The sequence below is a fragment of the Centruroides vittatus genome, unplaced genomic scaffold (assembly GCF_030686945.1).
Source record: "Centruroides vittatus isolate TY-2023 unplaced genomic scaffold, ASM3068694v2 contig_879, whole genome shotgun sequence".
Lineage (NCBI taxonomy): Eukaryota > Metazoa > Arthropoda > Arachnida > Scorpiones > Buthidae > Centruroides > Centruroides vittatus.
Window position 1 is genome coordinate 1652380 of NW_027122571.1, and position 13420 is coordinate 1665799.

At 29.7% G+C, this 13420-nt stretch overlaps 1 protein-coding gene across 4 annotated transcripts in view; it reads left to right on the forward strand.

Moving 5' to 3' along the window:
- Cdep (Chondrocyte-derived ezrin-like domain containing protein) overlaps positions 1-13420 on the forward strand; it is a 161956-nt gene that overhangs the window by 135141 nt on the left and 13395 nt on the right. For all 4 annotated transcript variants that reach the window (XM_067279940.1, XM_067279943.1, XM_067279942.1 and 1 more), the window contains 3 exons: positions 2747-2815; positions 2893-3065; positions 8802-8911. In XM_067279940.1, the coding sequence (XP_067136041.1) occupies positions 2747-2815; positions 2893-3065; positions 8802-8911 (352 nt within the window). The remainder of the gene's footprint in view (positions 1-2746; positions 2816-2892; positions 3066-8801; positions 8912-13420) is intronic.

Below are 13420 nucleotides of genomic sequence, written 5' to 3' on the forward strand. Positions count from 1 at the left end.
CTTTGAAAACTTAGAAAGAATATGTATATACAGGATTTGAATAGACAAAAGTATTGTCATAGTGATGATATTTAAGCAAATTAGTTTTATCCATGTCATTTTTTATGCTCAGTATGGTAGATATATGAAATCCAATGTTTCTTTTAACTTTATCAGATATGAAAATTATTGTTATTTCAATCTAGTTGTTGTTATTACCAAAATGAATAGCAGTGGTATTGAAACAACAATAGAAGGAAGAAAAATCATCATACATTTGTATAGTCTTAGGAAATCATTTTCAGAAATTGAGAAAATAGTTAAAAAGAGTAGGTTTACTGTAAGAAATGTAATTAAGAATGTTAAATCAACTCACAGCTTGGAAAATAAACCAAGATGCGGTCGCCCACAGAAGCTTACTCCCAGAGAAGAAAGAAATGTATTCTGTTCAGTAAAGAAGCCAAAAATATCTTCAACTGAAGTTGTAATGATTCTAAAGAAGATTTGAACAAAGTGGTTATCCATAAACTGTCTGCCAAGTTCTTCAAGGTTCTTTCTTCTGGCTACTCTCTCTACAAAGTGAGAGTAGCCAGAAGAAAGCCATATATAAGTAAAATAAATTGAAGAAGAAATTTGCTTTTGCAAAAGATCATATAAATAAAGACAATTTGTTTTGGTCATGTTTTTAGATGAAAGTAAATTCACTTTAATTCATATAAATGGAAAAAATTTACTTTGGAGAAACCTAACACAGAGCTGCAAGAAAAGAATGTTAAGCCACAGTAAAACATGGGGGTTGTAGTGTGATGGTATGGGGTTGCATGTCGGCTACTGATGTTGGAAAACTTGTCTTAGATGGTGCAATGGATAAAATGATGTATTCAAATATTCTCAAGGAAAATCTTTAGTAAAATGCAGATAAGCTAAATTTGGATGATGACTTTTACTCTTAGCAGGGCAATGACTATAAACATATGGCTCACATTAGCCATCAATGACTACTTTACCATACACCTCACACTCTGAAACATCCCCCACAATCTCCAGATTTGAATCCTATATAACCTTTATGGAAACAACTTGATAATAGAGTGAGAAAACAAGAGATATTGAACTTAAATCATTTCAAAGGCTTCTCCTTGAAGAATTGGAAAAAATTTTTTCTGAAATCACACAAAAACTAGTGCATTCAATGCCAGAGAGACTAAGAGCTATTATTAAGAACCAGGATTTTCTACAAAATATAAATTTTAATATATTTTTAGTATTCTCTTCAACTGTGCCAATACTTTTGTCCTTTGTTTTGAAGAATAGGAAACTTTATTAATTTTTTTAAGAACATATCATTGTGTAATTTTAGTTTAAAATTTTGTAATATGCTTTATATTATTCTTAACTATGTGTATCTGATTTTTATTTTGAAAACAATTACTTTATTTTAACTATATTTTACCATAAATTCAAAAATACAGTGTGTGCCAATACTTTTGTCCACCACTGTATGTGAACAATAGCAAATAAAATTACTTGCATATTGTATTAAAAACACAGTTTATGTATAGTTACATCCTTATTTTAGTCACATCCTTTATAACGTCATCTTTAGTTCCAATTTCATTAATTATTATTTTGAATTAAATTTAATAATTAATAAAGATTAAATAAAATTATTTAATTTAATTTTAAAATAATTGTAATTATTAATTAATGTTAGTATAAGATAGTGATCTAATCTTCTACCTTTAGAAAAATTATTTTATACTAATTATTAATAGTTAGCCAAACTATAGTTTGAATAATTCAGAAATATTTTTCTGGATTATTTGGACTATTTCGGCTATAACCTCCCCAGAAATGTGGGATATACGATAGGGCAGGTTATACAAAGATTTTCTTTTCATTTTTGCAGTTTTTTATGGGATATATGTCATTGCCGGTTATACACCATTATGGGTTATCCACATGAAATTACAATAGTTAAATCAGTTTTGTCAACCATATGTTATAACATTGAGGGACAACATGGTTTGGAATGAGGATCAAATACTATTTTCTGAGGAATGTGATTTTAAACTTTAAAAAATATATTAAAAAGTTTTTTTTGAAAACTGTACGAGGGTTTTCTATTTCTTTGAAAACATGAGAGTAGTACTTACACTTTCTCATTATACAGTAATGCAAATCATGGTTTTTTTTTAATTATATTCATGAACATGAATACAATAAAAACATGAATGCATTTATGTTCAAGAAATGAATACAATAAATTTCAAAAAGAAAAATTCAAGATTTTAGAACAGGAACACTGTTGATCAAATGTGTTTGAAACTTACATAAAATACGGTTTTTGTTTTGTGAGACTGAAGGACAATGCTCTGGAATGCAGGACTCTCCCTGTAGAAGCAGGACAGTCAACAGCCATGCTTAACTTCATATCTAGGATATATTATTAATCTTTTATTATATTTTATGTGACTTTATTCATTGTGTATTACTTATAAGAATGGGTTCAGGAGAAATGTATGAAGATTAATGAATGTCTGTTCAAATATAGTATAAGTATGTTCTATCAAAAATTGATTTTTACAGTCTATAATTTCATTGTATGTACATGAAATTTGCAGACTGAATATATTTCAGATAAAAAAATAAATAAATAATTTTTGAGAATAATAGAAGCAGTTATGCTTTTTGGTGATTATTTACAAGTTAAATTAAAAATTTATTTAAATTTTGTTATTTGATAGATATATCATTTTTTTATTAGGAATTTATTCGTGAGGGATGTCTACAAAAGTTATCAAGAAAAGGTTATCAACAAAGAATGTTTTTCCTGGTACTTATTATTTTTTTAAAATAAAAATATTGAATGCTATATTATATGAGAAGTATTCAAACCAAAAATGTTTTTAGTTTTCAGATATGCTTTTATATACTAGTCGTGCAGCTACTCCTCAATTACAGTTTAAAGTTCATGGGCAGCTGCTTTTACAAGGAGTTATGGTAGAAGAAACAGAACCAAGAATGGGAGTGAATCATTGTTTCACAATTTATGGAGGAAATCGAGCACTTATGGTGGCAGCTAAGTAAGGAAATAAAATTATATTTTTTATTTATAACTAATTCTACTAACTACAAAATTTTAATTGCACAAATGCCTTTTAACCTTTTAACTCTGCATTTTTAAAATTTTAATCCACAATTAATGTTTTTGGCCATTTTTAATGGCCTTCATCATGCTGTTCTATGAATTAAACACTTTTTAGACATAGCAGAACCAATAGAACATAGAATTCCTAACATCATTTGAATCCTGGAAGATTGCAATGATTGGACTGCAATTTGAAAAAATTTTAGACCTATAAATTTCCACTGTTGTTTGTCTGTCCTTTTTTAATGTTGAGAACAGAGTTAGATAGATTATAGTCAAGATCAGATATAGAAAGCTTAGGGGACAGGAAGCCCAGATTAACTATATACAAACTTTCAGTGCAAACTGGAAGTTACTTTATTTCAATTCAAAAATTTTCTCCTGAACAGAGTTAGATAAATGACTGACATAACTCTACTTCTAACAGAAAAGTATGATGTACAGGGGCAAGACACTACTAAAAAAATTGATAACAGTGTGACAAAAAATTGCAGTTTAGCATTGTGACAATGTCACAATAAATAATTGCTCATTGATTATAAATTATGAACAAATATTACACAAATTGATTTAAAGAAAAATTCAGCTACATAAATTTATAATAATATGTTGACAATGCATAAAGTATTCAATTCATAGAACTGCCTGATGAAGGCCATTAAAAATGCCCAAAAATATTAGTTGTGAATTAAAGTTTTGAAAGTGATGAGTTAAAAGGTTTTGTGCATTTGTTTGACATATGTTAAATTGGTTGTTTTAAGTAAAGAACTTGAAACTGCTTATTAAGGAGATCAAAGTTTGAAATGTGTTATTGGAGCAGGGTTATTGGAATATAATATAAAAAGACAGGAATGCCTTTGAGATCACTGATTACCAATGATGTAGCCAAATTAGTGCAATGGTGGGTAGAAGGCTCATGTATTAAAAATTTCAGAAAGATATCAAACTAATCATTAGGTATGTAGATGGCATGTTTATCATCTGAAGAGATCAAGAGGCAGTACAAAAATTTTTTAAGTTCCATTAATACAAATTCAGCATGTGTAATCATGCTGTTTGTGATCAATAGTTACAGTAGTGTTAACTTCCTGGATTTAGCAATTTGTAAAAAATGATAAACATCTACACATTAAGGTTTATCAAAAGCTAACAGAAATAGATTCCTTCATAAATTGGAAATCCAGAAAGTGACACACAAGTTAGCTTCCAATAAAGTGCTTATAGATAAAAGTTATTTTTTACTCTTGTCTATTGAACAAGAAAGAATTACTGTATATTTCCTCAGATAAGATGATAGTTGTATCATGAAAAAAAGGCCCCCAAAATCCGGGGTCATCTTATAGGACAGATATAAAAAAAACTTAGATTGAATTATGCAACAATAAAAACAATATTAGAACAAAATAAATATTAAAAGTTATGTTTATTGAGCTAGTGAGGAAAAAACGGACAAACCATAATTATTTACTAGTAGAGAGTAGGGTAGTAGAATAGCCCATATGACATTTTTGTGAATAGTCAAGGTCATTACCCAAATGCCGGAATCAGTGTGAATGTTTGCAGCAATCGCAAGGCAGAGCTGCCAGATGCAAGAAAATAAAATTTGTTCATTTGAAAAATTATGAATAGGACATAATTCTGTATACGCTTTACAGTATTATTATCCAGATGATGATTGCTGATCTAAACTAAATTCATAGGCTGTTGATAGTTTGGGGGTAGTCTTATAGGACAGATATATGCTAAAACTATAAAACTTTAACGAAAATTTATACCTTGTGTTATCTACGAAATATACAGTTGAAATGCGGCATGATAGGCACAATTTCTCTAATAGAGTGCTTACCTTCATTAAAGCAACTTGTAGAAAGCAGGAAAGACAAAACCATAAGGACAATGAAAGTTAGCTAGGAGAGGATAAAGTTAACCAAGGGTAATAGTATTTACAAGTAAGGCTGCCACAATATTAGTTGCACCATATAAGAAGTTCTGATTTATATTAGGTGTTAGAGGATCTCTCTTGATCATGAACATCCTGTGATTTGATGATGATAGTACAGGTGTGCTAGCAAAGTCTGGTGTTTACACTCTAAAATTAACAAAAAAAGATTAGAGTTTTTATTACATAGGATCTGCATTATCTTCAAAAAGTTATATTAGTGCTGTTAACAGTAGCAGTAATATAGTCCAACTTAATCTGGCAATCATTTGGCTGTAATATAATTATTAGGTTTTGAGATGTTTATATTTGTCCATTATCTTCACAAATATTTTTATGAAATTGAGCTTGATATGCAGTAAAGGAGGCTGTCACATTCTTCTGGTGTGATGATGTTTCTAGGTGGAACGATTTCTATTATGTTCTATAATGGTGATCTTTCACTTGGTTGTCCTATTTACATAAAAAAATAGGAAAATTTAGTATATCCACCTTGCAACCTTGTTGACACTGCAGTAACTTTTATGTCAACACAGATCTTTCACTGTTACTTAATGAATCATCAAACACCTGATGCTGAGAAATGTTTATTATTAAACAAACATTAATGTTCTTTCACTGATATTTTCATAAAATATTGTTACACTAAAGCCAGGAGGCTCTAATTTTTATTATTTGATCTTTAAGAGCCAATGAGATAGAATAAATAATTTTTATTCCTCTTGATCTTGGTTGTTGTGCAGTGCATAAGATCATATTGATTAAGTAATATATCTCTATTAGTGATGTAACGAATATTCGGTTACTACCCAGTATTCGGCCTATTTTTCACTATTTGGCCGAATACCGAATATTTAAATCACTATTCGGCCGAATACCAAATATTTAGTCACTATTCGGTCGAATACCGAATACCTAAAAACAGGAGTAAGAAATAACAAAAACACAGTAAATTAATCATTTTGCTAACTTTTATTAATGCTGAAAATTAAACTATAATTATTAAAGTTAATAAGAAATAGCATCTAACTCTAGTATTAAATTATTTCGTAATTATTTCATAATTAAATAATATTATAGCCTTTATCTAGCCCGATATCTTATGGCATTGATGGCGTGTAGGTTAGAATGTATCGGGCATTAATATTATTGATTAGTTAATTATGTTATATTCGTATTCGCGTATATTTTAATATAATTTTACGATATTTTAAAATGATTTACGAAATGTTTTATTGAAACTTATCGTATTTAATGAAAGAATTATTTATCTATTTCTAGAAGATGAGTAACTAATATATAATTTATTTTATATATAAAGCAAAGAATGAGCATTTCTCATTATATACAAAAGATAACATTTGAAATCACGTTAAATTTTAAAAAATATTGACAAAAACAATAGCAACAAAATATCACAAAACTTCACAAATAGAAAACCCCCAATAATATATTTGAACTGTTCCACAACTGGGCAGAAACTAGACCATATGTCCCCACTAAAGTATATCCTTAGGGCACTATTCAGTCTACAAATACGTATTAAAAACAAAATTTTAGAGTTAAAAAAGATCGATTGCAAATAAAATAACTTATAAGTTATAACTTACATCTAAATACCAACAACTGCCGAATCATATCGGGCTATTTACGGCTATTACATAAATTATAAACCAATTTGGCACGTAGAGGTAGACGTTAGGCTCCATCTCATATTAACTTTAATAATTATAATTTAATTAATTAATTTAAATAATTTAGACCTACTGGAAGAAAAAATCGTATTGACAGCAGGCCAATAGAGAGCAGAGTGCGCGATCCTTGCCATAATGCAGTTTGCGCACCAATTTTCGTACTTGCGTTAATCAAGCCGAATAGTTTGGCCGAATATTCGGTATTCGGCTGAGGCCAAATATACTATTTGTTACATCACTAATCTCTATACTTGATTATGTTTTCCTATAAATGACACAATTACATCTTTTTCAAGATTTATTTTAAACTGAGGACAAGATTGGACTAGCCATAACTTGGCTCATGAATATATATTATATCAAATATATGCCCATATACAAGATAGCTTCAAGAAATTTGTGGAAAAGTGGAATTACACACATTTAGATGATATTGCCCTCAAAGTATTGGCCTTCTGTAGCAACACATTTCATACAGCAGTTGTACAATGATTGGAACATGTTCTGGAACCCCTCATTTGTGACTGTGTGCATAGCACTTTTTGCAGTGGCAATCACCTCATCAGAACTATTGAATTTTATGCCTTTCATGAGACAGTATATTCACTGGTGACGAAACATGGTGTTTCCTGTATGACTCCCAGACAAAACACCAGTCATTAGGTTGGAAACGTGTTGTATCTTTCAGGTAGAAGAAGCTCAAGTTGGATCGCTGAAAGGGAAAAGTGATGTTGAAGGGTTTTTTGACAGCCGTGGAATTGTGCATTAAGAGTTCATTCCAGAGGGAAGAACAGTCAACAAGGACGATACCAGGATATCCTATGGTGATTGTGTGAGGCAATCAGACAAAAACGACCCTATCTGTGGGCTTCGGGAAATTGGTTTTTGCTTAATGACAATGCACCAGCTCATTGGTCAATTCATGTGCAACAGTGCCTGTGTAAACACTCTTTTACATGTCTCCTACATCCTTGCTACACACCAGACCTTGTTCCTGTAATTTTCACCTCTTTCTTAAGATGAAAACACTCATGAAAAGCAGAAAATTCAACGGTTCTGATGAGGTGATTGCTGCTGTGAAAAGTGCTATGTGCACAGTCTCAAATGAGGGTTCCAGAATGTGTTCCAATCATTGTACAACTGCTGTATGAAATGTGTTGCTGCAGAAGGCCAATACTTTGAGAGGGTAATGTCATCTAAGTGTGTGTAGTTCCATTCACTAAGAAAATAAACAACTTTTCTGCAAACTTTTTGAAGCTACCTTGTATATATTAAATCAAATATGATCTCTGTCATGGAAGTCTTAGGTCCAAGTTGTGATTAGTTATTTTCAAATTAGAAGTTACAAAATGTATGTTGTGGCAGGCTGAATAAATTTACATGAGCTGTTCCATAGCAGCCCCACATTCAAATTAGAGCAGTCATTTTAAAATTTCAAGGAATATACTGCATTTGCCAAGTACACATGCATTGGATGGTTGTTTTTATGGACTGTACCTTAGCAGCATATGAATTAAAATAAGGTTTTTTTAAAAATTTAATACAATAGATAGATAGACAGCACTTCTATTTTAGTTATTAATTTTTCTGAAGTGAAATATAACATATAATAAAACAGCCTTCTGGGAAATTGGGAATTTTCAGATGGACCAGTCTACCATTGACTGAAGGAGTCCATTTACTACTTCTATTAGTGAACGTATTAAGAGTAAGATTTTTTTAGATTTTACATTGATATGTGACAAACATAATGTAAAATTGAATTTTAAAATATTTTTGAATTATTAAATATATTTTAAAATTGTCAGTTATATAATTTTTACAGGTTAATATACAAAATTTGTCTTCTATTTTGAGGCATAACAACAGCCAAAAGTATTCGGCATTTAAAAAAAAATTTAATGGTACATGCTACGCTTTAAAAAGATTTATGTTATATTGGTTTGACAAACAAATTAAGTTTCATTTTTCACTTGCTATAGTTCACACTAAAGTCAAGTAACATTTCAGTGATTGTATTTAATTTTTTGTTTTCTAGTTCTGAAACTGAAAAGAAGAAATGGTTGGATGATTTGAGTGCAGCTATTCAGAGAGTTCAAGTGCAACGAGATATTTCCAAAATAATGTATTCTAGTCTACATTCATGTAGTAAGTTACTATTAAAATATTCACCACAGCAAAAACTGGCTGTTTGGAATAAAATTACACATACCAAATACACAAAAATAAAAAGGAATAAAATAAAATACACAAAAGGAATAAAAATATTTAAGAATTATATTATATTTATTACAAATGAATAAAAATATTATATAAAAATATTTTCATTCATTTGTAATAAACATCATCAAATATCCCACCAAAAAAAAAAACCAGAACAAGCAATCAAATACATTTAAATACAAAGATTTGAAGTAGTTTGAAGTGTGCACATGTTCAGTGGTGTGAAGTCACTGAACAGTGCATAATGCCAGAATATCTGAGTAGTTTCGTATCATATATGGGAGCATTAGGCACAGAGACAACCTTCCAGTTACATAAATTTTATCCCATTGTATTATACAAAAGATGCTTACAACTACAAAGTCTTCCGTCAGTGAGAGGAATCAAGCCTTCTGGATCTTCTCCCTTTTTTGGAGAACAAGGATCCTGTAGGTACAAATTTCAAAAGTCTTTTTGAAGGTTGATGGCCCCAGGGTGTTGTTGGGTGGAAATCTGCAGTGAGAGAGAGATGACAAGTCTGAGGTAGAGTTGGTGATGCTGGGTATCCTTTTTCAAGGTGGGATGCGCACAATAGAATGACAGGTCAAGAAGCTATCCATGTCTTCGAGTTTCGATTTTTCATAACTTTTTCGGGTCCCAGATCGACTATTCCGATTGGTTGTTCTTACTCCTCTCTGCTTTTCAATTGGTTGTCACTCGTTACTAAGTGTAACGAGATTGGAACTTAGATACCAGGATGAGTCAAAATCGTCTGTCAATTCGATCCCTATCAAAGATGGTTGATCTTAGGACTTACGTTATTTTATTATTAGAATATGAAAACTACTTTTTTTTTGTTAGATCGAACATTTCCTTATATGGTCATGGTATTTCCACTTCTTTTTATCGCTTTGTTATATAATTAAAACATAAAATTCCTTTATAATTTTGTGTAGTTCCAGGACATTTTCGAGTTCTTGCAGTGGTATTACCAAGGTAAATTTAAAATTAAATTGCCTATATGTATATGTATAGTTATAAAAACACAGGATAGAAATACTAGGGGAGTTTGAAACATGCTCTCCATGCTGTGGAAATATATATATCTCTCTCTAAAGTTGACTGTCTTTGGATAGTGACAAGTGGGTCCATTTTGATGAAGTGCATCTATTACATTGGACATCAGATCCTGCATATTTGAAATATTTAGAAGTGCTTGAAATTTACAAGGCTGTTAACAGCTGTAGAGATGGATACACTTTCTAAAGCATGGAAAGCATGTTTTGAACTCCCCTGGGAATTTTATTTTATCACTATATATCTTCGTATTGGCAATTTAATCTTAAATTTACAATTTTTTATTTGATTTAATAACACCATATCACTAGTTTGAAGTGTGTACAGTACATGTGCACACTTCAAATTGTAGTATCTAAATATATCCAATTACTTATTCTGTTCTCCTTGGGGAAAATTCAATGATGTTCATTACAAATAGATGAAGATATTTGTATAAATAAATATGTTTTTTCTTTTACTGGTTTTTATGTATTTGGTCTGTGTAGTTTTATTACTTAAAATATTTGTAGATATTACATATAATTTTTAATAAAATAGATACTTATAGTTTATTAAGCTGACATTCCTATTAAAACTACTGTAATTTTGTGTGTATAATTTGGGACAACATATAACCCACAATAGTTTAAATTCTGTAGAAAGTTGTTAGAATTTGAAATAAAATTTTTCCATAACTCACACCTTTAGAGCCATTGAAAGCATGAAATTTACTGGTATCAGTCTAGAAGGCATCATTCGAATATTAAAACATTGTTTTTCTATTTTATTTCATTATAAATGTAATTATAAAATAAGTGGAAAAAAGAAAAAGAAAAAAAAAAAAAAAAAAAGAATACTGAGAGGAAATCTGCTAAACTCCATTGTTTAAGATATAAGTGCCTAATGAATGATGAATTTTTTTAATCATATCATTTTATTTCTGTTTTATTTATTAAATATATAATAATAATTATAATATGATGATAAATGATAAAATAAACTCAGAAAAATTAAATAGAAAATAAATCTTAATGTCAATAACATCCAAATTCGTGGATTTGAAACACAGTACAGCATCAATTATCCGAATCAATTGGCAATTGGAGACTGGGGTTGTTCGGAAAATCTATTTTTCGGATAATTGATTATGTATACAAAAAAAAATACATTAATATAGTATATTAGTGTATCCCATGTAATTAGTATATTAGTATATTCAATAATAGTACAGTAGAGCATCGATTATCCGACCCCCGATTAACCGACCGCGTTCTAGTCGGCAAATTCAAATGTCCACTAGTGATGTGGCGCTACAATATTTGATTATGTCTTGGCTACTTTAATATTATTTTTGTTAAATTTTTGCATGTTTTAGCTGGCAGCACTGGCTCGACCATGAAAGGGAGGCTAGTATTTAAACCAGGCCTAATACACTATACTAATAATGTATTTTTTTATACTTTTTAGTTATCCGACCAACCCCAGTCCCCAATTAAGTCGGATAACCGATGCTCTACTGTATGTTAATATATCCCATGTTGAAATTTTTCTCCGTTGCATGTCACTTCACATCGAATTTTCATCGATGTTAAGCCTAAGAAAAATTTTTATAATAATAATCGTGGCTATTGTATTATTAAAAATTATTTCTTTATTTTGTACAAACAAAATAAATATATTGAAAAATAAAAAAATAAAAAAAATTATACTTTAGAAGTTAATCTAGTATCAAAAATGTTTGATTCAGCACAACACTCGTCCCGACACAGTTCAACTGGAACGCTTTCGGTTGATCGATGTTCGGATAATCAATGCTCTACTGTAGTTTATAAAAAACTTACATTTTTATAAATCCAGCAATGAATTTAATAAAAATTAAGAGTGTTTTCAACTAGATTCACTGATCTTCCTCAGTTACAGAACATAATGGAATAGAAGAATAAAAGAACATAAATACAAATTTACATTCTTTTATTTGTTGTTTAAAACGTACTTAATTTTTATTAAATTCATTGCTGGATTTATAAAGGTGCAAGTTTTTTATGAACTATTCATTTCCAGTTATTTTTGAATTTCTTGGTTTTGAAAGTCAATCATTCAGCTCTTATTTGCTGTGGAGGAGTAAGCTTAGTTCAGATAACAAATTTTTAGTGAATGAAAAAACAGAATGCAAAAATAATTTATTTTTGTATAGCAAATTTGATTCTCATTGTCATTTTGCCAAACAAAAACACTGAAATAAGCACACATACGGAAGGATAGCAAAGTTTTAAAACAAAATGGCAGTTGATAACAGAAAATCGATTTTTATGTTTACTTCATCTATTTATTTATCATTAACTTATATAATATTATGTATAACTTATATCGTTGGATGACGATTAAGTTTAAAAATTAAGTTGAAGACATAGTCTGTTGAAAATGGAATCATCATTTATTCAGTTTCAATGTTCTGGAATACAAACTTTTTGACAACTGACCTTTGTAGGATACTTGGCTGCCCAACTTAAAACTTTCCTTAAAAACAAAGCCAAAAATTTGCATTTGCCAGCACTTGCTGCTAATAGATATAAAGCTTTACCATTTCCAAGTGGTAAGGATGGAAGGAAAGAAGACAACTGTGGCATTACCAGTTCTGATTTTAAAACCTGTGTTTTAAAATCAGAACTGGATGCCACAGATGTCTGTAATTGGATATTGTTTCTTTGTTTTAATTTTGACAGCCAACTACCCTACAAAGAAAGGTTAGTTGTCAAAAAGTTTGTATTCCAGAACATTGAAACTGAATAAATGATGATTCCATTTTCAACAGACTATGTCTTCAACTTAATTTTTAAACTTCTATAATACAGCCAAGAAATTCAAATTTCCTATAAATAGCTAGTATTAGTATTATTTCTTATTGTTAAATAGTGGATGTTGTAACAGGTTTTAAATATAATAAAGCCTATCTAAAAGAAATCTAAATAAAATGGAAACCCTGCCTAAATGGAAAGCAACTTCAAAATGGAATGATTTTCTATGTAAATTTTACTATAACTCTGAAATCTGTCTAATGCAAGAACAGAAGAGCGTTTCAGATGTGATGTATGTAATTTGGCCTGAATAAAATGAAAAATTAAGAATCCACTTGTATATAAATAAATAAATAAAATTGCTTCACCAAAATTGCACAAAGTTATAAGGGTCTAGAGTTCAAAACATCAATGGGAGACTGGAAAAAACTTCAAACATTAAAAAATACAATTAAATCTAAGAAAAAGATCATTACATTAATTTTAAAGACAAACAACAATTGTCTTATACGTGGCAATTCCTATATGACCAACGCGAACAGAAATCTTATTCATCTTAGTTTAACTTGAAATATCTAACTATGACATAACATTATCCTAT